This window comes from Bos indicus x Bos taurus, chromosome 11, assembly GCF_003369695.1.
Source record: "Bos indicus x Bos taurus breed Angus x Brahman F1 hybrid chromosome 11, Bos_hybrid_MaternalHap_v2.0, whole genome shotgun sequence".
NCBI lineage: Eukaryota > Metazoa > Chordata > Mammalia > Artiodactyla > Bovidae > Bos > Bos indicus x Bos taurus.
Genome location: NC_040086.1, coordinates 49,967,580 through 49,994,224, shown reverse-complemented (window position 1 = coordinate 49,994,224; position 26,645 = coordinate 49,967,580). Strand labels below are relative to the sequence as shown.

At 41.2% G+C, this 26,645-nt stretch overlaps 1 protein-coding gene across 1 annotated transcript in view; it reads left to right on the top strand.

The window, feature by feature from the left end:
* DNAH6 (dynein axonemal heavy chain 6) overlaps window positions 1-26,645 on the top strand; it is a 283,738-nt gene that overhangs the window by 142,038 nt on the left and 115,055 nt on the right. The window contains exons 38-45 of the mRNA XM_027555566.1: window positions 1,952-2,173; window positions 3,185-3,332; window positions 6,229-6,386; window positions 10,125-10,256; window positions 14,360-14,531; window positions 15,462-15,608; window positions 16,221-16,294; window positions 18,516-18,670. Of these exons, the coding sequence (XP_027411367.1) occupies window positions 1,952-2,173; window positions 3,185-3,332; window positions 6,229-6,386; window positions 10,125-10,256; window positions 14,360-14,531; window positions 15,462-15,608; window positions 16,221-16,294; window positions 18,516-18,670 (1,208 nt within the window). The remainder of the gene's footprint in view (window positions 1-1,951; window positions 2,174-3,184; window positions 3,333-6,228; window positions 6,387-10,124; window positions 10,257-14,359; window positions 14,532-15,461; window positions 15,609-16,220; window positions 16,295-18,515; window positions 18,671-26,645) is intronic.

Sequence of the window (26,645 nt, the reverse complement as noted above, 5' to 3'; positions counted from 1 at the left end):
GCTCAATATCAGAAACACAAGCAACCCAATCAAAAAATGAGAAGACCTAAACAGACATTTCTCCAAAGAAGTCATACAGATGACCAATAATACATGAAAAGATGCTCAACATCACTCATTATTAGAGAAATGCACATCAAAAGTACAATGAAGTATCACCTAACACTGTTTAGAATGGCCATTATCAAAAAATCTACAAATAGATGTGGAGAAAAGGGAAGCCTCTTGCACTGTTGGTGGGAATGTAAACTGTTAACAGCCACTATGGAGAATGTATAGAGTTTCCTTAAAAAACTAGGAATAAAAAATGACATTATGACCCAGCAATCCCACTACTGGGCATATATCCTGAGAAAATCAGAATTGAAAAAGACACATATACCCCAGTGTTCATTGCAGTACTATTTACAATAGCTAGGATATGGAAGCAACCTAGATGTCCATCAGCAGATAAATGAATAAAGTAGAAGTTGTGGTACATATATACAATGGAATATTACTCAGCTATAAAAAGGAAAGAATATGAGTCAGTTGAACTGAGGTGGATGAACCTAGGGCCTGTTTTACAGAGTGAAATAAGAATCGGAAAAATAAATATCATATAGTAAATGCATATATATGGAATCTAGAAAAATGGTACTGATGAACCTATTTGCAGGGCAGGAATAGAGATGCAGACATAGAGAACGGACTTGTAGACACAGCAGGGGAAGGAGAGGATGGGATGAATTGAGAGTGTAGCATTGAAACATATACATTACCATATGTAAAGTAGATAACTAGTGGGAAGCTGCTATATAACACCGGGAGCTCACTCCGGTGATGACTTCTGTGATGACCTAGAGGGGTGGGAAGGGGCATGCTGTTGTACAGCAGAAACCAACACAACACTAAAGCAATTATCCTCTAATTAAAAATAATTTTTTTAAAGGTCACTGCCCAGTAAGCTTGAAACACCACTGTTTTGTGCAGCTGCCAGAATGAACCTTCTGAAATGCAATCTGATCATGTTACCCACTTAGAATTCTTCACTGAACTCTTGTTGCAAGCTCTTTAACAAATGAGGTTTTTATAACTTGGTCACATCTGTATGTCCAGACTTATCTCTTACAGTTTCCACATGCATGCCACTTTCCATGACTTCCAGACCTGTTTTCTTAGTGTGAACCCTGACTCCTTTTTCCCCATCCCCATTTCATCACTTCTCTGCCCATCTGACTCCTGCTTATCCTTCAAGTCTGAGTTGTAGCATCACCACCCCCTAGTGTGTTAGGATACGTTAGTAACTCAGTCATGTCTGACTCTTTGCAACCCCATGGTCTATAGCCCACCAGGCTCCTCTGCCCATGGAATTCTCCAGGCAAGAACACTGGAGTGGGTAACCTTACCCTTCTCCAAGGAATATTCTCAACCCTGGAATGGAACCCGCGAATCCTAGAGTGCAGGCAGATTCTTTATTGTCTGAGCCCCCAGGAAAGTCCACCTAAATCTCTAGCCACTGGTACAACTCCCCTGTGAGTAGAAATGAGCCATCCCTCCTCTGTGGATGTACTAAACTCTATTAGAACCCTTATTTCTCCATGAGTATTAACTAGTGTGTTTGTGTCCTCGAGGTGGGTTATAAAGTCATTGAAGGCAAAGGCTGGGTTTTGTTCAGCATTTTCCCCCACACCGAACACAGTATTTGGTGTAGAGTAATCCCCTGAATGTTGGGTCTTAATGTTGAATTAAATATTTTTTTACATAGTTTTAACAGTCAGTACATCAGGCTTTTACTGTATAGTATTTCATGATTAAAGAATTGAACTCTGATACTTAAGCAACTACTTCTCTACAAAGCAACAAGAAATCCAAACCCATCCATGTTCTATGACTACCTTTGCTTCTATGTAACTATTTCTATGACCGTGTGTCAATCCTTTCAATAGTGGTGTTTAATTTTGTATCCTAGCTTCCCAGTTCTGGTGACCTGTGGAGCATTCACATGGATTTTGACACCAAACGGCTGGATCCCTGGGAACGAATCATACCCACCTTCAAATACAGCCGAGACACTCCGTTTTTTGAAATGCTTGTCCCCACAGCTGACACAGTGCGCTTTGGGTACCTAATGGAAAAACTACTGGCAGTCAAGCATTCAGTGTTGTTTACCGGAATAACTGGAGTTGGCAAGGTAGGAAACCCACATCAAACAAGAAAGTGTTAGTTGCTCAGTCATGTGTACTCTTTATGATCCTGTGGACTGTAGCCTGCCAGGCTTCTCTGTCCATGGAATGCTCCAGGCAGGAATTACTGAAGTGGTTAGCCATGCCCTTCTCCAAGGGATCCTCCCAACCCAGGAACCAAACCTGGGTCTCCTGCACTGCAGGAAGATTCTTTATCATCTGAGCCATGGGGAAGCCCCACCTCATACAAGAAGCTCTGTCCAGAAGGAGGGCACGATGAACCTAGAATTGTGAGCCCCATAAATAACACCTTATATCTCAGGGGAATTTCTTCTGAATTTGTGTCACTTTTTCAGGAAGAATATAACTATGCTGAATCTGTATCAGGTCCACAGTTTGCCACTTTCTGAATAAATCCTTGGTGTCAATAATGTATATAAACCAGAGGGCCCTGTGAACCAGTCTTTTGTGTTTGGGAGCTTTTATGTTGTGTCCCTGGAAATTTCTGGGGCTGCCACTTCACAAGTTAGGGTGGGAACCTGTCAAGGCAGTTTGTGTCCCTGCAGACTATTAATGAAGGTCAGCCTTTCGCCTCCTGCCCATTTACTTCTACTCGGCACAGTGTTTAGGAAAAGTAGAATATAGAGGAAAATGCTGATTATTTGGTCTTCTTGATTTGGGGGCAGTCCACATGAACAGGGACTCACTGTTTTCCCTCTAAATTGTTTCTAAGTCTCTGACTCTTGCTATCAAATTAACTTGGATAGTAACCAAGATGGATTTTTGTATAAAACTAAAATAAAAATTTTTGCTGAGATAGAGCTGATTAGAATGTTTCCTTGGTTCTGATAACTGTAATTAAATGGAATCTCCAGGAAGAAAAAGACATTTCAATCTAGTTTTAACCTCCCTCCCTCCTCTTATCCTGATTTTACTCATTGTACCAGATTATTACTGATATACATAATTGAAAGATATTGAGTATAAATCAATTAACATCTTTTTTTAAAATTTTTAAGTCTGTTATTGCAAAAGGATTGCTAAATAGAATTCAAGAATCAGCCGGCTATGTCCCTGTTTATCTAAATTTTTCTGCTCAAACTTCATCTTCAAGAACACAAGAGATCATTGAGTCAAAACTGGAAAGGAAAAGAAAAAATATCCTAGGTAAGATTTATTCTTGTCATTTGCCTCACACAAACTATTTATTAAGCTAATTCAGAAAAACAGTACACGTAATAAAGTTACAATTGGATATTTCCTTTGCTTAATTTATTTGTAAAGGTAATTCTGTTCATGCTACTCTTTCATGGCTTTACATCTAGATATCTTACTGTTAGCAAGCAAGTCGTTTACGTCTGTCATCACCTGCAACTCAGAACATCTTCTATCTCTACCTCTCCAAGGCTCTCCCTCTCTCTACTCTCTCTTCTTTCAAACATGCATTGATTTCCCTTTATTTAAAGCAAGCAAACCTCTTTATATCTGGTGCATTCAGTTACCTGAACCCAGTAGGGAATAAGCATGAAACCACTTTGGGGTTTCTTCAGGCAGCACTTCCCCCCAGGCTTTGTGGGATCTCCCTCACGCTTCCTTTTCAACTGTTTCGATCAATACCATAACTTTCTGGTCACTTGCAGTCATTTTGAGTCTTCAATCTTCAATCCCAAACCTAATTTTTTTTTTTTGTCTTTTTTTTAAGTATCGTCCTGTTAATCTCTGCTGTACAGCAAAGTGACTCAGTTATACACATATGTACATTCTTTTTTATATTCTTTTCCGTTATGGTTTATCCCAGGAGATTGGATCTAGTTTCCTGTGCTCTACAGTAGGGCCTTGTTGTTTATCAATCCCCAATCCAATTTAAAACTCCTCCCGGGGACTTCTCTGGTGGTCCAGTGACGTAAGCAGGTGGTGCGGGTTTGATCCCTGATCAGGGAGCTAAGATCCCCACATGCCTCGCAGCCAAAAAGCCAAAACATAAAACAGAAGCAGTGTTGTCAGAAATTCAATAAAGACTTTTTTAAAAAGCTCTTCCTCTCCTCTGTTTTAAGCCAGGTTTGTGGCTGGAGGTGCTGGAGGCAAAGAGGGGCATGGGTGCTCTTTTACTCTTCACACCCTGCTCTAGTGTATCGGGATGGGAGGAAAAGGGAAGGACAAGGTTCTCTGTAAGTGTGGGTTGTCTTTGCTTCTCTGCTGGCCAGACGGCTGTCCCCGCCCTTGGTGTGACACACTTCCAGGAGCAGGCCCTCTGAAGGATTTCTGAAAGAACTGTGTGTAGGCCAAGCCCTGACCTCCCCACTGGAAGCTTCCCTGACCTCGCCAATGGAAGTTTCCCTGACCTCCCCAGTGGAAGGTTCCCCTGATCTCCACAATGGAAGGTTCCCCTGACCTCTGCATTGGAAGGTTCCCTGACCTCCTCCCCAATGGAAGATTCCCTGACCTCTCCATTGAAAAGTTCTCTGTTGGCAATGAGTCTCAGCCCCACTCTGTCCCACCCTGAGGCACATCCTGTAGCCTCTTGCGCTATGGTCCGCTTGTCCAGCCCACTGCCTTCCTGGTGGAGCACTAGGCCAAGCTCAGGCCCAACTGCCTTCCACATGCCATCATCTCACAGGCCTTGCTGTACCAGCTGCTCTACCAACCCCTTTTTGTTCCTCCTTTCGTGCTTAAGTAGATGCAGGGCAATAGATGCCAGTCTTTCTGGTGGGGGCCCCAAATTTTTATGAATGATTGTCTTAGAACCCTTCCATACCCGTGACCTGCTACTTGACTTCCAGAGGCCAGAAAATGAAGTGAGGCCATGGGATTTACCTTATTTTCTTTGCAGTTGTCACTGATGCCAGATACCGGCATGCGTGGAGTCACTTCCTCTGCTTAAGTTGTTCTCTTTTCTCTGTTTATCACTTTTTTTTTTTCTGAATGTACATATTGACTCTCTTTAGGTTAAATGTGACATTGTACAGCTCCAGTGGATTTCCCTTTGATGTAGTTTGTTGTTGTTCAATTACTCAGTCATGTCCAACTCTTTGCAACCCCAGGGACTGCAGCATGCTAGGCTTCCTTGTCCTTCACTATCCCTGTTTTGATGTTATAAAGGTGCTTTTGAAAATCCAGCCGTGCTTTCCCTATAGAGGGTAGTGGGATGGCATTTATGTAAGGAAACCTGGAGATTGGTCTGCTTCCTAGTGTGAAAACGAAATGACCTTCTTCACTCTGTGCTGAGGCTGCACAGTTGGTGAGGACGGTTGGGAGTCGTTGGGGTTAAGGAAGGTCACCCAAAATGCTGGCATCATCCTGCACCAGGATGGTGAGAGTGAGTGCTGTGCTTAGGACGCACTTCATTTCCTAAGCTGGAGGTTCTTAACCTAGAATTACAAAATCATATCTGGGAAAGCACTCATGCATTTTCTAAGAAGGCCTGCAACTTTCAGCATATTTTCCAAAGGGTTCAAGCAATCAAAAAGAATCCCTCAACACTGTAAATCAGTTATGTATGCTCAGTTGCTCAGTCATGTCTGACTCTTTGCGACCCCATGGACTGTAGCCTGCCAGACTCCTCTGTCCATGGGATTTCCCAGGCAAAGGTACTGGAGTGAGTTGCCATTTTGGTGAGGGACCATCTGATAATGTGGGTATCCTGGCTAAGTCTGTAACTCCCTGTCAGAGCCTGGATGGGGCCAGAGGGAGGACTCTCCTCCTCAACTCAGGATTCCCCTGGGGCCCTCCTCACACTTAAAAGCTGAGCTCGTTATGACCTACATGGTGTACATTGAGTCCAAAGCCATACCTAAGCTTTGTCTTATGTTTTGAAAGTTTCAAAAGTGAGTCACTCATTTGTTTCCAACTCTTTGTGACCCCATGGTCATTAGCCTGCCAGGCTCCTCTGTCCATGGAATTCTCCAGGCAAGAATACTGGAGTGGATTGCCATTCCCTTCTCCAGGGGATCTTCCCAACCCAGGAATCGAACCTGAGTCTCCTGCATTGCAAGCAGACTCTTTACCATCTGAGTCACCTTACTGAAGACAAATCATAATTCTTAAACTCATTTTCTTTCCCTAGGAGCGCCAGGAAACAAACGAGTTGTGATTTTTGTTGACGACCTAAACATGCCCAGGCTGGATCGCTATGGCTCTCAGCCTCCCATTGAATTACTTCGGCAATATCAAGATTTTGGTGGATTTTATGACAGAAACAAACTCTTTTGGAAAGATATACAGGTTACTTTAGGTTTTAAATGACTTTGTGTGTCTCTATGTAAACGGCAATGAAATGTGGTGCACTCATTTGTTAGAGTTGCCATAACTAAGTACCATAGATTGGGTAACTCAAACTGTAGAAATTTATTTTCTCCCAGTTCTAGAAGAGGAAAGTCCAAGGTCAAGATATCAGTAGGGTTGCTTTATTCTGTGGCTTCTCTCCTTGGTTTACAGATGGCCATGTTCTCCCTATGTCTTCTTATGATTTTCTCCTTGTGTCCATCTTTGTTCAAATTGTCTCTTCTTATAAGGAGACATCAATCATATTGGATTAAGGCCCATCTTAATGACTTCCTCTTAACTAAGTTACTTCTTTAAATACCCATCTCCAAATATAGTCAGATTGTGGATACTAGGAATTAAGGCTTCAGCCAAAAGGAGGTTCAGTTTAGTTCAGTTCAGTTCAGTCACTCAGTCTTGTCTGACTCTTTGCGACCCCATGAACTGCAGCATGCCAGGCTTCCCTGTCCATCACTAACTCCCAGAGCTAGTTCAAACTTATGTCCATTGAGTCGGTGATGCCATCCAACCATCTCATCCTCTGTCTTCCCCCTCTCCTCCCACCTTCACTCTTTCCCAGAATCAGAGTTGTTTCAAATGAGTTAGTTCTTTGCATCAGGTGGCCAAAATATTGGAGTTTCAGCTTCAGCATCAGTCCTTCCAATGAACACCCAGGACTGATCTCCTTTAGCATGGACTGGTTGGATCTCCTTGCAGTCCAAGGGACTCTCAAGAGTCTTCTCCAACACCACAGTTCAAAAGCATCAATTCTTCGTCACTCAGCTTTCTTTATAGTCCAACTCTCAAATCCATACATGACTACTAGAAAAACCATAGCTTTGACTAGACAGACCTTTATTGGCAAAGTAATGTCTCTGCTTTTTAATATGTTGTCTAGGTTGTTCATAGCTTTCCTTCCAAAGAGCAAGTGTCTTTTAATTTCATTGCTGAAGTCACCATCTGCGGTGATTTTGGAGACCAAAAAAATAAAGTCTCTCACTGTTTCCATTGTTTTCCCATCTATTTGCCATGAAGTGATGGGACTGGATGCCATGATCTTAGTTTTCTGAATGTTGAGCTTTAAGCCAACTTTTCCCTCTCCTCTTTCACTTTCATCAAGAGGCTCTTTAATTCTTCTTCACTTTCTGCCATAAGGATGGTGTCATCTGCATATCTGAGGTTATTGATATTTCTCCCGGCAATCTTGATTTTAGCTTGTGCTTCATCCAGACTGGCATTTCACATGATGTACTCTGCATGTAAGTTAAATAAGCAGGGTGACAACGTACAGCCTTGATGTACTGCTTTCCTGATTTGGAACCAGTCTGTTGTTCCATGTCCAGTTCTAACTGTTGCTTCCTGACCTGCATACAGATTTCCCAGGTGGTCTGGTATCCTTTAAGAATTTTCCACAGTTTGTTGTGATCCTCACAATCAAAGGCTTTTGGTGTAGTCAATAAAGCAGAAGTAGATGTTTTTCTGGAACTCTCTTGCTTTTTCAGTGATCCAACGGATGTTGGCAATTTGATCTCTGGTTCCTTTGCCTTTTCTAAATCCACCTTGAACATCTGAAAGTTCATGGTTCATGTACTGTTGAAGCCTGGCTTGGAGAATTTTGAGTACATGATTGGCCAAAAGGAGATGGAGACACTCAGCCCATGGCTAATGGCTTTGGTGTTTCTTATATGTGTACTCAGTTGCTCAGTCACGTCCAACTCTTTGCCACCCCATGGATGTTGCCTGCCAGGCTCCTCTGTCCATGGGATTCTCCAGGCAAGAATACTGGTATGGGTAACCATTTCCTTCTTCAAGAGATCTTCCCAACCCAAGGATGGAACCCATGTTTCTTGCATCTCCTCCATTGGCAGAAAGATTCTTTACTGCTGCACCACCTGGAGTTAAGGCTTTAGCACATGAGTGGTGGGAAGGAGGTACAAACACATAAGTCAGCCCATGACATATGGCTTTAATGTTCCTATGTGTAACTTCATTCAATCTATATTGAGTTTGTGCCATGCTTGATTCATGAGATTTATAGACAAGTGTGACAGCCCTGGCCTCCTTAGCTTCAGAAGACAGAAGAGCATGTGTTGTAATGCAGGGTTATATAATGTGGAGAGAGACTGGAGGGAGGCAGGAGTGGGCAGTGGGTTGATGATCAGAGAATCTTTCCCAGAAGAGGTGATATCAGAACAGGATTTTGTAGGCAAGGCAGGGCAAACCAAGGAAAGGGAGCTATTTGCATCTGAAAGCAGATAGTTTGGAACACTACTTGTAGGGTGTAGAACACTACTTGCAGGGTGTGGAATGTGGGCACCAAAGCAACAGGAGAAGCAGAGGTCAGACCAGGGGATCATAGTACCATGAAGAGGAATGTAGATTTATCTTCTAAGACAGGGGTCCCCAACCTCCAGGATCTAATACCTGATGATCTGAGGTGGAGCTCATGTAATAATAATAGAAATTAAGTTCACAGTAAATGTTATGCTCTTGAATCATCCAAACTGCACCCCCACCCCCCGCCCCCACCACATTGTAGGTGGAAACATTTTTTTCCACAAAACTGGTCCCTGGTGCCAAAAAGGTTGGGGACCACTGGTCCGCATAGGGAGCCTCTGAGGAAGCGTTATAGAAAGATCCCCTTGGCTTCAGGGAAGGTGTAGACTAATGAAGAGGCAAGATCAGAGGCCCCTGTGATATCATATACTGACCAACTGAACATGTTATGACCAGAGGCTCACAGGAACCTAGCTCTGTTTTTCCCCTAGGAGCAGTGGTTCAGGATGCATTAAGTCAGTGTTCCTGGTGATTTTATAGAACATGCTGCTGCTAAGTCACATCAGTCGTGTCCAACTCTGTGCAACCCCATAGACGGCAGCCCACAAGGCTCCCCCGTCCCTGGGATTCTCCTGGCAAGAACACTGGAGTGGGTTGCCATTTCCTTCTCCAATGTGTGAAAGTGAAAAGTGAAAGTGAAGTCGCTCAGTCGTGTCCGACCCTCAGTGACCCCATGGACTGCAGCCTTCCAGGCTCCTCCGTCCATGGGATTTTCCAGGCAAGAGTACTGGAGTGGGGTGCCAACTACCACAAATAATAAGAATTGACTATTCTTAACTATTTGTTGAATGAATGTACTTTAACCTAAGGTACAAATTTTTACAATTTTTTAAAATTCAGTTTTTACATAGGAGTATTTCTACAAGGTCAGTGAGTTAGCTGAATGACCTTGAATAACTAATTTAACCATCTGGGGCCTTGATTTTTTTTTTTTTTTTTCATCTATAAAGTGGAGGTAATAACAGTGATCTCCTAAGGTGGTTGTGAGAATTAAGTTGGATAACATGTAGGAAAATACAACACAATATCATCCTATGATGGTGGTGGTGTTGTTTAGTCACTACTAAGTCTTGTCCAACTTTTTTTCCAACCCCATGGACTATGGCTCACCAGATTCCTCTGTGCATAGGATTTCCCAGGCAAGAATACTGGAGTGGGTTGTCATTTCCTTCTCCACAGGATCTTCCTAACCCAGAAATCGAAGCTATGTCCCCTGCATTGGCAGGCGGGTTCTTTACCACTGAGCTACCAGGATGTCCTGTGATAGATCCTCCAAAAATGTTGGTTGAGTCCTGCCATTGGGATGGGTAGATCTCATCTGCATCTTTGCTGGGTGACCCAGGTGGATTTCTCTCCATACAGGATGTAACAATCGTATCGGCATGTGCACCTCCAGGTGGTGGCCGCAACCCTGTGACCCCTCGCTTCATCCGGCACTTCAGCATGCTCTGCCTCCCGATGCCCTCAGAGCACAGTCTGAAACAGATTTTTCAGGTGAATGTGGATTCCAATCTGGGCACAAAGGGTAAAGAAAATTTATTTGTTCCAAGGCTCACACAATCAGCACAGCCTGTTGTGTTTCTAGGGAGCCCATCCATTCTGCCTGATCAGAAACCAGGTAAACACAGGGGCATCTGGGCAGTAGTTGATAGGCATTTGCATCATGACCTTCTGTGTTTATAGTCTCAGAGGTAGTCTTATAAATGAGGAAAGAGAGTCAGAACACCTCCCATACCTCTAAGGAAGGCTGTATTCTGGGCCCTTGACTCTCAGGAGATATCATCCCCACCTAGCTCCCACTTCGGTGCTCATCTCCTCCCTGACCGCCATGTCTGTGTCCACTTGCCCAGCAAATGCCAGCCCCAATAACCAACAAGTTCAAGCGCAGCATACCTAACCCAGAATTCATCACCCCTGCTGCCCCCACCCTCCCAAGAGAAACAACCACCGATATTTCTTCCATCTGTACAGACTTTCCCAGGAGACCACTTCTTTATCCTTTAAAATGGGTAAGTAACTGTGTCTGCCCTGTAAATGCTCAACAGAAGTGTTCATTAAGTGCATGGCATTATTCTGAATAGAACAATGAGAGACCTTGAAGCAGCATGACCAAGCCGAGTATGTCATGCCAACTATTAATAGCAAAGATGCTTAGAGGAGACAGCCGGTGAGCCGAGTCCTGCAGGGTGAAATTGACAGAGAGGATCAGAAACACACTGGTGAATGTGGTCACAGAGGCCAGAAGTGGTAATGTGAGCATCCAGGTAAGTTAAGACAGGTGACTGGTCAGGAGAAACTGGCTTTGGTGGCCATAGCCCAGGAGTCAGAGAGGCAGTGATGCTGGCATTAACCAGCCTCTACATTTACCAGCATCTTCCTCTCCTTCCAATGGGGCCTTCTTAGAGGAGAGAAAGGACCAGACCCGGCACATACACAACAGTTTATAGAAAGTAGTTTTCATATTGAAATAACTTACATCCGTGGGAAATTATTTTTAATAAATTTGAAGTCATTCCAATAAGCTGTTTAGGATCTAAGGCCAAAAGGATACGTGAGAAATGCCACATTTGGAAAAACTTTTAGAGAGTACTTTAGAATAGGGGAGGATGGGAGCTTATCTCCCATAATTAAGCAACAAGTAAAAAACGTGACAAGAAGCAGGTAACAGGGACCAGTACAGGTATTAGGAGACTTTTAACCCCCTCTTTTTGTTGAGTACCTTTCTGTATATATTCTAGTCTGAAATGAGTGATTCACAACCATGCTGTCCTAACACACCCTTGTGATATGATCAGTGGTGAGGGAATGTCCCAAGTAACTTATGCCTGATGATAAAGTACTGAATTTGTAAATTGTTTTACATTTTAATCAATTCAAGCAATTCAGAGTTATCCCAACAACAACAACAAAAATGGCATTTTTAACTCACTCCAAAATGCTTTCTTGGGTGGGAAGAAGATAAGAGTCTGGGCTCCTGGAAATCAAATTGATCCGAACCCTCAGCCTCCTGCCTCTGCCTGTAGGAATGTTACATCCACAGAAATATGTCACTTACAGGAGCATCATGCAGCAAATACGTCACAGCTGAAAATGAGCAGCAATTACTTCTTCCTACTGTAACCTGGAGGCTAGTATTTAAAACTCGCACTAACCAAGGCCACAATGGAAATGCAAAGCAGCAAAATTGAGATTCTGGGGGCCACTAAGTTGGACTGTATTCACATGGGAACATGTGTTTTCCTCATTACCAGAATGGACTGCATATTTTATCTGTAGAAGAAAGGACTTGGATTCCAAGCTTTCTTTTTAATCACAACCCATCTAAGCAGAGTTCAAGAGTTCACAGTCCACCTTTCCTGTCCTTTGTGTGGAGGAGAAGGAACTTGGGGATAAACAAGAATTGAAAAAAGCAAAATCAACAAGTAAAAGTAAATTTGTTGATAGCAACATAAATAAACTGATTTATGTTTACTACATAAAAGAAACCTATGAGTCTACATAGTATATGTATCAGATCAGATCAGATCAGTCACTCAGTCGTGTCCGACTTTTTGCGACCCCATGAATCGCAGCACGCCAGGCCTCCCTGTCCATCACCAACTCCCGGAGTTCACTCAGACTCAAGTCCATCGAGTCAGTGATGCCATCCAGCCATCTCATCCTCTGTCGTCCCCTTCTCCTCCTGCCCCCAATCCCTCCCAGCATCAGAGTCTTTTCCAATGAGTCAACTCTTCGAATGAGGTGGCCAAAGTACTGGAGTTCCAGCTTTCGCATCATTCCTTCCAAAGAAATCCCAGGGCTGATCTTCAGAATGGACTGGCTGGATCTCCTTGCAGTCCAAGGGACTCTCAAGAGTCTTCTCCAACACCACAGTTCAAAAGCATCAATTCTTCGGCGCTCAGCCTTCTTCACATATATAATATATAATATGCTTATATTTATGTTTTTAATCGTCTCTTAGTTCTAAAACAATCAGTAATATCACAACTTTCTTGAGAGTCTATTTTAAGTTAGTTAAACAACACATATATGCAGGGAGATACCCATTAACAATGGGTCATAATTTGGATTATGTACAGTTGTAGGTGAATCAAGAACCATGGTTCACACACATTTTAGTTGTTTATCTGCTGGAATTTTTGTGCAAAAATATGCATCACTATATATTCTGAAGGTAAATTGGATAGCATACAACAGATTAAATTGATAATGTCACTAAATTAGATGTAAATTCTTTTTTTTTTTTTTTTTGGCCACTTGGCATCTGGGATCTTAGTTCCCTGACCAGGGATCAAACCCACACCCCCTGCACCGGAAATGCAGAGTCTTAACCACTGAACCATCAGGGAGGTCCCTGAACTTAGTTGTAAATTCTAATTAGAAAGATATAACAGCAGTGATTAAAAGCCATGATCAACTCCATAAAACATTACTAATGTCCTCATGACAAATCCATCTTTCCTTAAACTGTGGAAATTCTGTCTTTGTCTTGTATGAATATTCTCAGTAAAACTTTTAAAAGTTGGCAAACATGTCATATAAGCCAGATCTTCGGACAGAATACCAAGCTGTGATCCTCAGTAAACTCGATAGCCACCTGATAGTTTTAATTTATGAATATCAGTTTAATAGCCCTTCATTCATTCACTAAAGAAATACTTGATGAGTATCAACCGTGCACCAGATGTTGGTACATCACTTTAAGCAAAACAGATGCCACCCCTGTCCTCATAGATCTTCTACCATAGAGACAGATAATACAGATAAATGAACTAACATATATGTAATTATAAATATATACTTTATATATATATAACTGTACTTGCATATATACAACTATATTCATATGTAAAATACTATATTTGTATACATACAACTGTTGTTGTTCAGTCGCTAAGTCATGTCCTACTATTTGCAACCCATGAACTGCAGCACCCCAGGCTTCCCTGTCCTTCACTGTCTCCCGGAGTTTGCTCAAACTCATGTCCATCGAGTCAGTGAAAGTGAAAGAGAAGTTGCTCAGTCGTGTCCAACTCTTTGTGACTCCATGGACTGTAGCCTGCCAAGTTCCTCCATCCATGAGATTTTCCAGGCAAGAATACTGGAGTGGGCTGCCATTTCCTTCTCCAGAGGATCTTCCTACTGCAGATAGGACTGCAGTAGGACTTTATTGTTTATCTCTTTTATAGACAGTAATTCATATATGCTGATCCCAAGTGCCTGATTTGTGAAAAGTGTTAGTTGCTCAGTCGTGTCCAACTCTTTGCGACCCTGGACTGTAGCCCACCAGACTCCTCTGTCTCTGGATTCTCTAGGCAAGAGAATCCAGAGAATCCACTGGAGTGGGTAGCCATTCCCTTCTCCAGTGGATCATCCCAACCCAGGGATCAAACCCAGGTCTCCTGCACTGCAGGTGAATTCTTTACTGTCTGAGCCAGCAGGGAAGCCCAAATGCCTATTTCACCCCTTTCTCCAGAAAAGAAGACTTTTAACACCCACATGTCCTTGCACTGGAATTTGATCAGATCTGGAGTATTTGAAAGATAAATTTTGGTTAAAAACATTCCAACTCTCTTATGTTACATTTCTGATTCTAGGCCATCTTAAACGGCTTCCTGAATGACTTCACACCAGCTGTAAAGCAAACTGCATCCAACATTGTGGAAGCCTCAGTTGAAATCTACAACAGGATGAGTGTTGATCTTCTGCCAACACCAGCCAAGTCTCATTACGTCTTTAACTTGAGGGATTTATCTAAATGTGTGCAAGGTAGTGTATGGAACTCTCGTTCCCTGGCCTGCACCCTCCTTCCATTTCCATTCACCCACACATCCCTGTGTAAAAGTGTATGGACATGGGTGTCTGAGATTTGCCTGGAAATTCCATTACAGTATCCCTGGTTTAGTCACCCTCCACCCCCACCCTTCACTGACTGCTCCACAACTTTCCTCAAACCACCATCCCATTTCTCACTCCCAGCTGGTGGCCTGTCTTCTTTTTCACTGAAGGAAAAAAAAAATAGAATCAAACCAGAAGGGGCTCCTCTTCCAAATCTCCCAGACACCCTGCCCCTGCCTTCTCTCCCACTGCAGTGGTTCAGCTGTCCCTGCCCCTAATATATGCCAACAGCCTCCAACCATACCTGAGGGTATGGTACTGAACCCATACCCTCCTGCTGACTCGAGGATTTTGCTTTATGTGTCCCCCTTCTCTTCTGCGTTGTCAGTACTTCTTCTGTCAGATCATCCCTAACAGCATACGATTCTGCTATAATACCTCCCATCTTAAAAGACACAGTTCTCTTGGGACTTCCCTGAATGTCCGATGGTTAAGACTCTGCCTTCCAGTGCAGGGAATGTGGGTCCTATCCCTGGTCAAGGAACTAAGATTCTACATGCCACAGTGGTGTGGCCAAAATTGTTTTAAAAATAAAATAAGCTACGAAGATATTAAAAATAATAATAATAGTTCTCTTTAGGCCCCCATATCCCCCTCTGCTACCCTCCTCATTTGCACTGATAATGTGTCCCCAGTTTTGCTTTCAAAAAATGAGGTCACAATGACTATATGTATATATCCAACTACCCATTTCCTTTAGTGTGGGATAAAGTTGAACTTACGGATTTTCTCATTAATTAAACTATCACTAGATATTCCACAATTGTAGAGTTTTTCTTTTCTCCTTTTCTGAAAAAACAGGTATTCTTCAGTGTGACCCAGGAACAATAAGAGAAGAAATACAGATCTTCAGACTCTTCTGCCATGAATGTCAAAGAGTCTTCCATGATCGTTTGATTAATAATGAAGATAAGCACTATTTCCATGCTATTTTGACAGAGATGGCCAGTAAATATCAATGTTTATATCAATCTATCCTTCTTTATTTACTTAGGTTTTTTCAGGGGTTATTTTTATTGTTTTAGTAGAAAAACAATTTGTTTTCTAATCCTAGCCATTAGATGACCAAGGAGACACAATTTGGTTTCTAAAATGAGCAAAATAAATTGTAATCATTCATTAGTATAAGTTTTTTCTTTGATGACCCACATATATAACAACATGTGAATTATTATGAAAATCATTTTATTGAAATTCAGAAAGGATTAATATTCCTAATTCAGCACAGAATTTTAAGTAGAAGAGGGAAAGTAGAAAACAAACAGCATTTTGTCAGGTAAGAAGCCAGGATACTTCTAAAGTATTTATTTATTAATATGTATTCATATCTGTTGTTTAATAAAAATGATTATTAATAGTAAATATTCATAATCTTAAATTCAAGAGATTATCAATCAAACCAAAGTGGTGTGGTGTTAACATGGGCTTTCTCTCAGTTTCATGAGGATTAATTAGGCTTCTAAGTAAAGTACCAGAGGTAGTTATTGTGTGTATCTTACCATTAATACCCTGCATTCAAGCTAATCATTATATTAAAAATTGATTTTATTTTTTGAATAGACAAACATTTTGGAATTGCTATAGGCCTGGAATATTTTTTGACTAGGCCCATCATATTTGGAGATTTCATTAAGGTAAGTAAGTGTGTTGTAGTGACTTGACTACATTTGAAATTTATAAAAAATTTACTGTTTTCTAGTTCAAGTTCATATTCTACAGGAGCTTTGCCCATGTGAAGATTCAAGACCTAGACTAGGGGTGGGGGGTGGTCAGCAAACTATGGTCCATAGTCCAAATCCACTCACCACTCATTTTTGTAAATGAAGTTCTATAGGAACACAAGACCCATTTGACTCTGTCTTATTTATCTGGTTGCTTTCTAATGACCAAACAGACTGAAGTACTAGCAACAGTTACTATATGACCTGCAAAGCCTAAAATATTTACTATATGGCTCTTGAGAGAAAAAGATTGCTGACTTCTGATCTAGTTATATTCATTTTGATAATAGTGATTCAGAGACTGAATTATCAGATATTCCATTTGAAAGGAAGCAAAGAAGTTTAGTCTCTTAACTCAGAACTGGAATTCTCTTACCATATTCTATGTAGCTCTTCAGACTCTGCTAAGATATTTCCAGTGATGAGAAGCTAATTAGTTAGCAGTTAGCTAGCTAGTTAGTTAGCCTTCTTCATTTCAGGGTAGCTCTAATTAGTAGCAAAATTTTCCTTTTACTAAGTGCTTCAATCCTGGGTGTTCATTGGAAGGATAGATGTTGAAGCTGAAACTCCAATACTTTGGCCACCTGATGCAAAGAGCTAACTCATTTGAAAACACCCTGATGCTGGGAAAGATTGAGGGCAGGAGGAGAAGGGGATGACAGAGGATGAGTTGGTTGGATGGCATCACCAACTCAATGGACATGAGTTTGGGTAAACTCCAGGAGTTGGTGATGGACAGGGAGGCCTGGTGTGCTGCAATTCATGGGGTCGCAAAGAGTCGGACACAACTGAGCGACTGAACTAAAGTACCTCAAGTCTGTCCCCCCTAATAACATCTACATGTAGGCCCTAATTTTACCTTCTAGACCCACCTAGAATATACTTCTTATAGGTGAATAACCTTAGTCTAGGTTAAAAGACTTCTATCTAACTAACTACCGTACCTATGTTGACAGGTAGCCATCTTGTTTTACCAAGACGACTCTTGCTTGGGCACACACAACACTACTAGTGTCTCTACGAAAGCAAGGGCCATGTCTGCTTAGTTCAACTTAAATCCTGTTTCCTACACAGAGCTGCAGCAGTGGCTCTCAACCAGTGGTGTTTTAAACAAATGAATGGATTCATCTTTATATTATATTTATGCAATATCTCACCACTCTGGTAACCCTAGACAACAAAAAATGGTAATAATAAACAATTTATTCTATGCACTATATATATTTAATATTTCTTTTTAAAAGTTTAAAGCTTATTTTCAGGTGGTGATTATATTTCCTATGTGTTTCTAATGGTGGTATTATCAAATGGGAAAATGAAGCAAAGCAAAGAGCAGCTGGACTCTTCTTCCATTGCCTATGTGTATTTTAGTCAAAGATTTCAAAAGAAAATGTCCCCAGGACAGTTGCTATGGCAAAGACAATAAATTATCAATAGGTCCAAACAGGAACTCAGTGCCCTATAGTTTGTACCGAATATCATTCTCAATGATTTATTTAAACAAATGACTAGTATGTAAAAACTACATATAGTTCTAGCATGATTTTTTAATAAGCAGTCTGCCAACCTAATTTTCAACCATTTCACTTTTCTGATATCAACAGCTTAGGAGCAAAAGTATGAAACCAGAGTTAAGTTAAATGAGAGAGAAGTAAGAAATTTTTTAAAATTATTTCTGAACTTTTGTGTGAATTTTATTGCAAAGATCATTTGAAATTCCAGTGTCTCACTTGAAGCTGCTGCTGCTAAGTCACTTCAGTCGTGTCCGACTCTGTGCAACCCCATAGACGGCAGCCCACCAAGGCTCCCCCATCCCTGGGATTCTCCAGGCAAGAACACTGGAGTGGGTTGCCATTTCCTCCTCCAGTGCATGAAAGGGAAAAGGGAAAGTGAAGTCACTCAGTTGTATCTGACTCTTAGCGAAGAGGTTGAGTTAAATTAATTTTTCAGTTAACCATGAATATCTGAGTTGCTTTAATCCCATTTCCTTCATTTTACAGCCCTGCTAGCATATATAAACAAATGATTAAATAGAAATAGAAATAATGACCCCCTCCTAAGGTTATGTATATTATATATGTTTATACATCAGAATTGATCCAACTTGGTTCTTATCCAATAAATCGTCTTCTAGTTTGGAGCAGATAGATCTGACCGGATTTATGATGACATGCCTGATATGGAGAAAATCGCAAATGTTCTACAGGACTACCTTGATGATTATAACCTTATAAACCCCAAAGAAGTAAAGCTGGTGTTCTTCCAGGATGCTATAGAGCATGTTTCAAGGTAAAGTGCCATCAAGTACCCAATAATGCATTGATCCATTTTCTTTTATATTAAAAGGTACGGATTAAGTTATACAAACTCTTAAAATTGACTGCTAGATGGACAAAGGTCTATTACCAAATCTTGCTATAACTTAAAAGTTATTTTTGATATCTTTAAAATATGTATGGCATGAACTTTGTATGCAATCTCGAAAGTCATTATTTTTGCAAAATATTAATAGATTGCTTTTGTTTTGAAAATGTCCTGTCTCATTGCAAAACAATTTTTAAAACCTAAATGTGGTTTACAGAAATATACAGAGTAGCCAGGCTGATTTAACATGCATGCCTAAAGAAATAGGAGATTTTGCTTTGTTTGTAGCAAAACAAGTCAAATGCAAGGACTGTAGATTCCATCTGCTTATGAGTCGGACTCATACCCACTGCAGGTATCCTGTGAGGGTCATCCCTAATGTCTAGGTATCGAGTCTGAATATCTGCAGTCCTTGGGGCACACAACTTTTTGAAGTGGCTCTTGTCGTATTGAACAATTCTGAAATTGTAAATATGTGTTAAAAATGTTAAAATGACAAGGTTATACTGTATAGCACAGGGACTTATATTCAACATCCTGTGACAAACCATAATGGAGAAGAATATATAGGTGTGTGTATAACTGAGTCACTTTGCTCTACAGAAGAAATAAACACAAAATTGTCAATCAACTGTACTTCAATAAAAAAATTTTTTAAGTGTTTGAATGACCCTTCAAAGGTAAGTTAAGATCTGCTCCCCGTAACTTCTGATACTCCATCTTCTGGAGCAGTATTAATGATACCAATGGCACTGAGTGTGACTATAAACCATGATATGGAATATCTCATTTAACTTCGGTAACACTTATCTGTGGCTCAATATCATGATCTTTCTAAATATAAGGCTCAGAGAATGTTCCAATGGTCTGATGCTATATAATAATCCACTGTAATACTTAGTAGCTTCATTTTTTTCATTATTTCTCATGGGTCCCAGCCATTCTCCCCTGGGATCTCTCACACAATTGCAGTCAGACTCCGCCTAGAACTCTCTGCCTCCATGTTGACTCCACTGTCTCTGCATGGGCATCATGAGAGTGTTGGGACTTCTTACACGGTAACTCAGGGCTCCAAAGGCTTGTGCCCCAAAAGACTACCAGGCTGAAGGCAAATGGCCTTTCACAACACAGCCTTGGGAGTTACTCAGCATTGCTTCTGTCATACTCTTATCAGGCCAAAGATTCATACGGATTCACAAGACAGGATCAGAGACTCTACCTGTTTGTAGAGTCAAAGCAAGTAGAATCAGGAACATTACTGCAGCCAGTTTTGGATAATATTTTGTGTCACAGAGAGATTAAGTCCACTGTCCCAAGCCCTCTTGCTGGTGAGTGGCAGGCTGAAGATCATAAGCAGTGTTTCCGGTTTCCCAGGTGGTTCAGTGGAAGAGAACCTGCCTGCCAATGCAGGAGGAGGGTTGGGAAGATCCCCTGAAGAAGGAAATGGCAACTGGCAAGAAGGAAATGGCCCACTCCAGTATTCTTGCCTGGAGAATTCCATGGACAGAGGAGCCTGGCCAGCTTTAGTACATGGGGTGCAAAGAGTCAGACACAATTTAGTGACTGAACAACAACAGCCTCTAGCTGGCCAGTGATAGGCTACAGGAATTGTAACCAGTGCTTAGATTCTAGCTTCACTGGTAGATGCCTCGGCCCAAAATGGATCCACTCTTTTTCATAACAGTTCCTCCAAATACTTGAAAATCATTACCAAGCTCCTCTTAGCTTCACTTTCTCCAGGCACAATTATGCCAGACTTTTCACTGTTTCCTACTAGCAATTATTTCCAGTCTTCAACATACTGAGCCCTTTATCATTTTTCAATGTTTCACTTAACATGTGATACCCAGATTTGATGTAGCATTCTGTGGAATAAGCTGTGCAAAATGTGTGTGAGGGCAAGATTTCCCATAGGCTACTACCATGGAAGACAACAATTGCTTTGTTTGTTTCCCTCGTCAACTATATTTTAGTATTGGACCGTATTAAGATTGACAAATCTCCAGAATTTTTTTTTCTATAACCATAAACAAGCCAAGTCTTTTGTGCTTCCCATACTTCTGCTATTTAATTAACTCTAATTCAAAGATTCATGTTCATCACAGCTCAAGGGTTGTAAAACACAATAGTTTATCATTGGGTTGTCAAGATACCACTTGCTTCCCATCTGCCCCCTGCCAAAATACCCACACGCTTTCTCCTAACAACTTTTATTCCCATGGCTCAGGCAATCCCTAAGCCTGAAAGAAAATAAACTAACAGCAGAATCCTGGTCTGAGAAACTTCCTGAAGAATAGACCAGATGATAGGAAAAGTCGGTTTAATTATATTTATAACCTCTCTTACTTTCATGAATGGGAATCACCAGGCTACTTAAAGTTTGCTTAAATTATTACAGAAGGAAATTAAAAACCATTTGTAGAATGGGGGAGATTTGGTTTTCTGACAAAAAGGACTGCCATGTGAATAACGATGTAGATGTTTTCTCTAGAGAGGACTGGTAGTTAGGAATTAGAGGAAATAAGAGCCTTCAAACACCTACTGCTGATTAGCAATGAACAGGGCTTCCATGGTGGGAAGCAGTTTGGGGGCAAATACCAAATTTTCAGTTATATAACAGATAGTACATTTCCATTTGTTAACATTCTAGGCTTTTGTTGCATTGAATAACTGAATAAAAGCTTTCTCAACTCAGAAAAAATTAGAACTGACTTCAGAGCCTGTGCTTTCAAAGAGCAGTTTGCATCAGACAATTTATACGTTCAGTCAGTTCAGTTCAGTCGCTCAGTCGTGTCCGACTCTTTGAGACCCCATGAATTACAGCACGCCAGGCCTCCCTGTCCATCACCAACTCCCGGAGTTGGTCCATCACCAACTCAAACTCACGTCCATCGAGTCAGTGATGCCATCCAGCCATCTCATCCTCTGTTGTCCCCTTCTCCTCCTGGCCCCAATCCCTCCCAGCATCAGAGTCTTTTCCAATGAGTCAACTCTTCGCATGAGGTGGCCAAAGTACTGGAGTTTCAGCTTTAGTATCACTCCTTCCAAAGAACACCCAGGATCCATCTCCTTTAGAATGGACTGGTTGGATCTCCTTGTAGTCCAAGGGACTCTCAAGAGTCTTGTCCAACACCACAGTTCAAAAGCCTCAATTCTTCAGCGCTCAGCTTTCTTCACAGTCCAACTCTCACATCTATACGTGACTACTGGAAAAACCATAGCCTTGACTAGACGGACCTTTGTTGGCAAAGTAATGTCTCTGCTTTTGAATATGCTATCTAGCTTGGTCATAACTTTCCTTCCAAGGAGTAAGCATCTTTTAATTTCATGGCTGCAGTCACCATCTGCAGTGATTTTGGAGCCCCAAAAAATAAAGTCTGACACTGTTTCCACTGTTTCCCCATCTATTTGCCATGAAGTGATGGGACCAGATGCCATGATCTTAGTTTTCTCAATGTTAAGCTTTAAGCCAACTTTTTTACTCTCCTCTTTCATTTTCATCAAGAGGCTTTTGAGTTCCTCTTCACTTTCTGCCATAAGGGTGATGTCATTTGCATATCTGAGGTTATTGATATTTCTCCCAGCAATCTTGATTCCAGCTTGTGCTTCTTCCAGCCCAGCGTTCCTCATGATGTACTCTGTATATAAGTTAAATAAGCAGGGTGACAATATACAGCCTTGATGTACTCCTTTTCCTATTTGGAACCAATCTGTTGTTCCATGTCCAGTTTGAACTGTTGCTTCCTGACCTGTATACAGGTTTCTCAAGAGGCAGTTACATGCCCCCAAAGTTGTCATCATACTCCAAGGATGGTCAAATGGATCTCTATAAAGCCATTAACAGGACTTCCCTGGCAGTCCAGTATGCTTAAGACTCCAGGCATCCACTGCAGGGAGCATAAGTTTGATTCCTGGTCTGGGAACTAAGATTCCTAATGCTGTGTGTCATGGCCAAAAAAAAATTTTAAGTAATAATAAAATTAAACAACTAATTAGGAAATGTATCTCTTGCCTCTACAGTAGAGAAAATGTAATTTTGGAAGATTCTCAGTGGAGGGAGGTTTTTATCCATTGATATGTAAGTTGACAGAAAAAAATAACACTAGGAAGCAGATGGACAAGTCATTTGTTTTCTCAATCTCAAATGGAAGTAACAAATTACTATAATGTAAAGGAAAAAAGGAAAGAGTAACATAAATGATGCAAGATATTAATAATATTCAATATTTATCCACTGTAGCACCCTGATGCATTATGGGGAAAAAATAACAAAACATTGGGACACATCCATTGAACCCTCAATTTTATACTCTCAGAGGTAACTGAGGAAATATAAGCAAACAGATGATCTAACATGTCTTCTGTTAGATGTATGTTGTGACAGAGACATAGCAATGGAGATTGTACCTGTGGGTCTTAGTTGCTTTGGGGGAGGAATTAGCAAAGGATCTGTCAACTGGAAAAAAAAAAAAAAACACTGTGAGAGTTGCAAATTAAGTTTTATCTAGGGAAAAATGAGGACCGTAGCCCACAGACAGCCTCTCAGATAACTCCAAGGAACTGCTCCAGAGAGGTAGGGGAAAGTCAGTATGTACGTGATTTTAGTGAAGGGGGATACATGCAGTCAGGCGCACATTTTGACAGAAGGCTGCTGCTAGTCACAAGGAGCAGATGTCTCCTTTAATGATTTTAGTGCTCTTCTAGATATGAGAAGATATAAGAAATTGAGTTCATAAAATCTCCTGAAAATGGATATCTAAGCCCTGTCCTACCAGTTTTTCCCAGAGCACAGAGTGCCTCGTTCCTGATTGTAGTGGGAATTTCTAATAATGTACTTTCACAGCCTTGAGAAATTCCACAGAAATAGCACCTGGAAAAACAGCATATATCAAGAAACTGTGTTAATGATTGTCTTTCATGTTTTTCTTAAGAATAATCTCCTTGTTACAAACCCCAAGGCCAGACCCAGAAGGGAGTATGACTTCGAGCATGGACCTTGGAACACTGGGTCAGCATTAGGCATGAACACTGCCTACGCACTTGCTGATTGCTCCTGAGACTATCCTAGAAGGGAACGACCTGGGGTATAAACAAGGAGATCTGGACTATGTCGAGGTAGTGTCTTGGGAAAGATAGAGCAAAGAAAGTTTTGTAGTCTGTAATTAGAAATAAAAGCTGGACTCACGGTGGACTCTCAACCTCAGTACAATAGAGGCTGCAGGTCCCCTGACCCATTGCACCAGATTTTGTGTTCTGTTTTCATTCTTGTCGCTCGCTCCCGGACCTTTAGGGCAACACCTGATCTCCACCCTGAACTCCTTTCAGGGTGTGCTGAAGGTCAGCAATTGCAGTGACAAGTGACTCCATCATTGTAGAACCAGATGGCAAGCATCAGTTTTAGCTGGCAGTTCGTAAGGAAAGGAGCCACGCTTTTTTTTTTTTTTTTTGGTAAATAACCAGATGGTAAATATTTTAGGCTCTGCTATACTCCCTGTCACACCTACTCAACTCTGCCATTATAACTAGCATGAGAATGTCCATAAAGCATTATTTATCAAAAAATCACAAAACAAAATGTAGTATAGAATTTAAGTCCATTTTTGCAAACACACACATACAAGTCAACAGACATAAATTTGTTTATGAAGCACTTACTATAAGCCATGAAATTAAAAGAGGCTTGCTCCGTGGAAGAAAAGCTATGACCAACCTAGACAGCATGTTAAAAAGCAGAAACATCACTTTGCCAACAAAGGTCCGTATAGTCAAAGCTATGATTCTTCCAGTAGTCATGTACAGATGTGAGAGCTGGACCATAAAGAATGCTGAGTGCCAAAGAACTGGTGCTTTCAAACTGTGATGCTGGAGAAGACTCTTGAGAGTCCCTTGGACAGCAGGGAGATCAAACCAGTCAATCCTAAAGGAAATCAACCCTGAATGTTCATTGGGAGGACTGATGCTGAAGCTCTAATACTTTGGCCACCTGATGTGAAGAACCAACTCATTTGAAAAGACCCTAATGCTGGGAACAACTGAGGGCAGGAGGAAAACGGGGTGACAGAGAAGGAGATGGTTTGATGGCATTATCGACTCAAAGGACATGAATTTGTGCAAACTCCGGGAGATGGTGAAGGATAGGGAAGCCTGGCATGCTGCAGTTCATGGGGTCAAAAAAAGTCGGACATGACTTAGCAACTGAACAACAACACACTACTGCCATGGAGAACAGGACAGCATCCAGACCCTCATGATGGAGTGTACATGTGGTAAAGGGTTAGCAGTGTTTTTTTTCCTGTCGGTTACAGTGATCATATTTTACTTTCTTAATTAAAAAAGTAATAAAGCCATTATCCTTCTCAAATATTTGAAACTTTTTTTTTAGTTATAAACATTATGAATTAGAAATAGATAAAGAAGATGGATAGAAAGATGCTTTCCTTAAAAAAACAGAGATTGAGAGGGAGAAATTAAACCTTTTACATTTCTCTCATGATTTCCTGGGCTTTCCCCAATAGCTCAGCGGTAAAGAATCTACCAGCAATGCAGGAGACTCAGGCTCGATCCCTGGGTCAGGAAGATTGCCTGGAGGAGGAAATAGCAACTCACTCCATTATTCTTGCCTGGAGAATCCCATGGACAGAGGAGCCTGGTGGGCTACAGTCCACAGGATCACCAAGAGTCAGACAAGACTAAACGCACAACAACATTTCATGATTTTTCTAGTTTCTCATGACCCAGTTGGGGCTTCCCTGGTGGCTCAGATGGTAAAGAATCTGCCTGCAATGAAGGAGACCTGGGTTCAATCCCTAGGTTGGGAAGATCCCCTGGAAAAAGGAATGGCAAACCACTCCAGTATTCTTGCCTAGAGAATCCCATGGACAGAGGAGCCTAGCAAACTATAGTCCAATGTGAGATTTTCAATGATAATTTTTCAAAGAAAATTTTTACATTTGCAACTTCTTTTTAAGGAGAGTTTACTGACCTTTTAAAATATTTATTTCATTTATCGGGCTCTATCAGGTCTTAGTTATGGCTTGTGGGGTCTCTCATTGTGTACAGTTAGTTGCTTCTCAGCCTGTGGGATCTTAGTTTCCCCTGCTGCTGCTGCTGCTGCTAAGTCGCCAGGGATCAAACCTGTGTCCCCTGCATTGCAAGGCAGATTCTCAACCACTAGACCACCAGGGAAGTCCCTACATTTTTATCTTAACAGCAGTGAACTTGACTCTCATACAAACTGCTCACTTTTATACTGACATCCTTTCCCCTTTCTTGAGTGTTTGAATTTTATTCATGCTTTTCTATATACCTCAAGGAACCTTTTAGGATAGGTTTGCAGGTGGTTTATTCTCTGAGAAATAACATGATAGTTTTCCCTCTTAACCACTGTGGACTGGCATCTTGTAAAAGAGATTCTTGAGGCCAGCCTATAATTATTTGACCCCTTAGGAGTAATCTAGTGTATCTATTTTTTAGATCCCCACACATTTTTAGTTATGTCTAAAATGTAGATTTCTATTTCATATATTGATTCATGTATGCATGCTAAGTCGAAAGTGTTACTCACTCAGTCATGGTAGACTCTATCCTGTGGACTGTAGCCCACCAGGCTCCTCTGTCCATGGGATTCTCCAGGCAAGAATACTGGAGTGGGTAGCCATTCTCTTCTCTAGCGGATCTTCCCAAACCAGGGATCAAACCCGGATCTTTTGCATTGCAGACAGATTCTTTACAGTCTGAAACACCAGGGAAACCCCCTTGGGAGTAGTCTATTATATCTACTTTTTAGATGCTCGCAAAATTATGTCTAATATAGATATATAGATTTCTATTTCATATATGCATGCCTACATCCATTCACCTACACACACACACACACACACAAACACACACACAGAGTTTA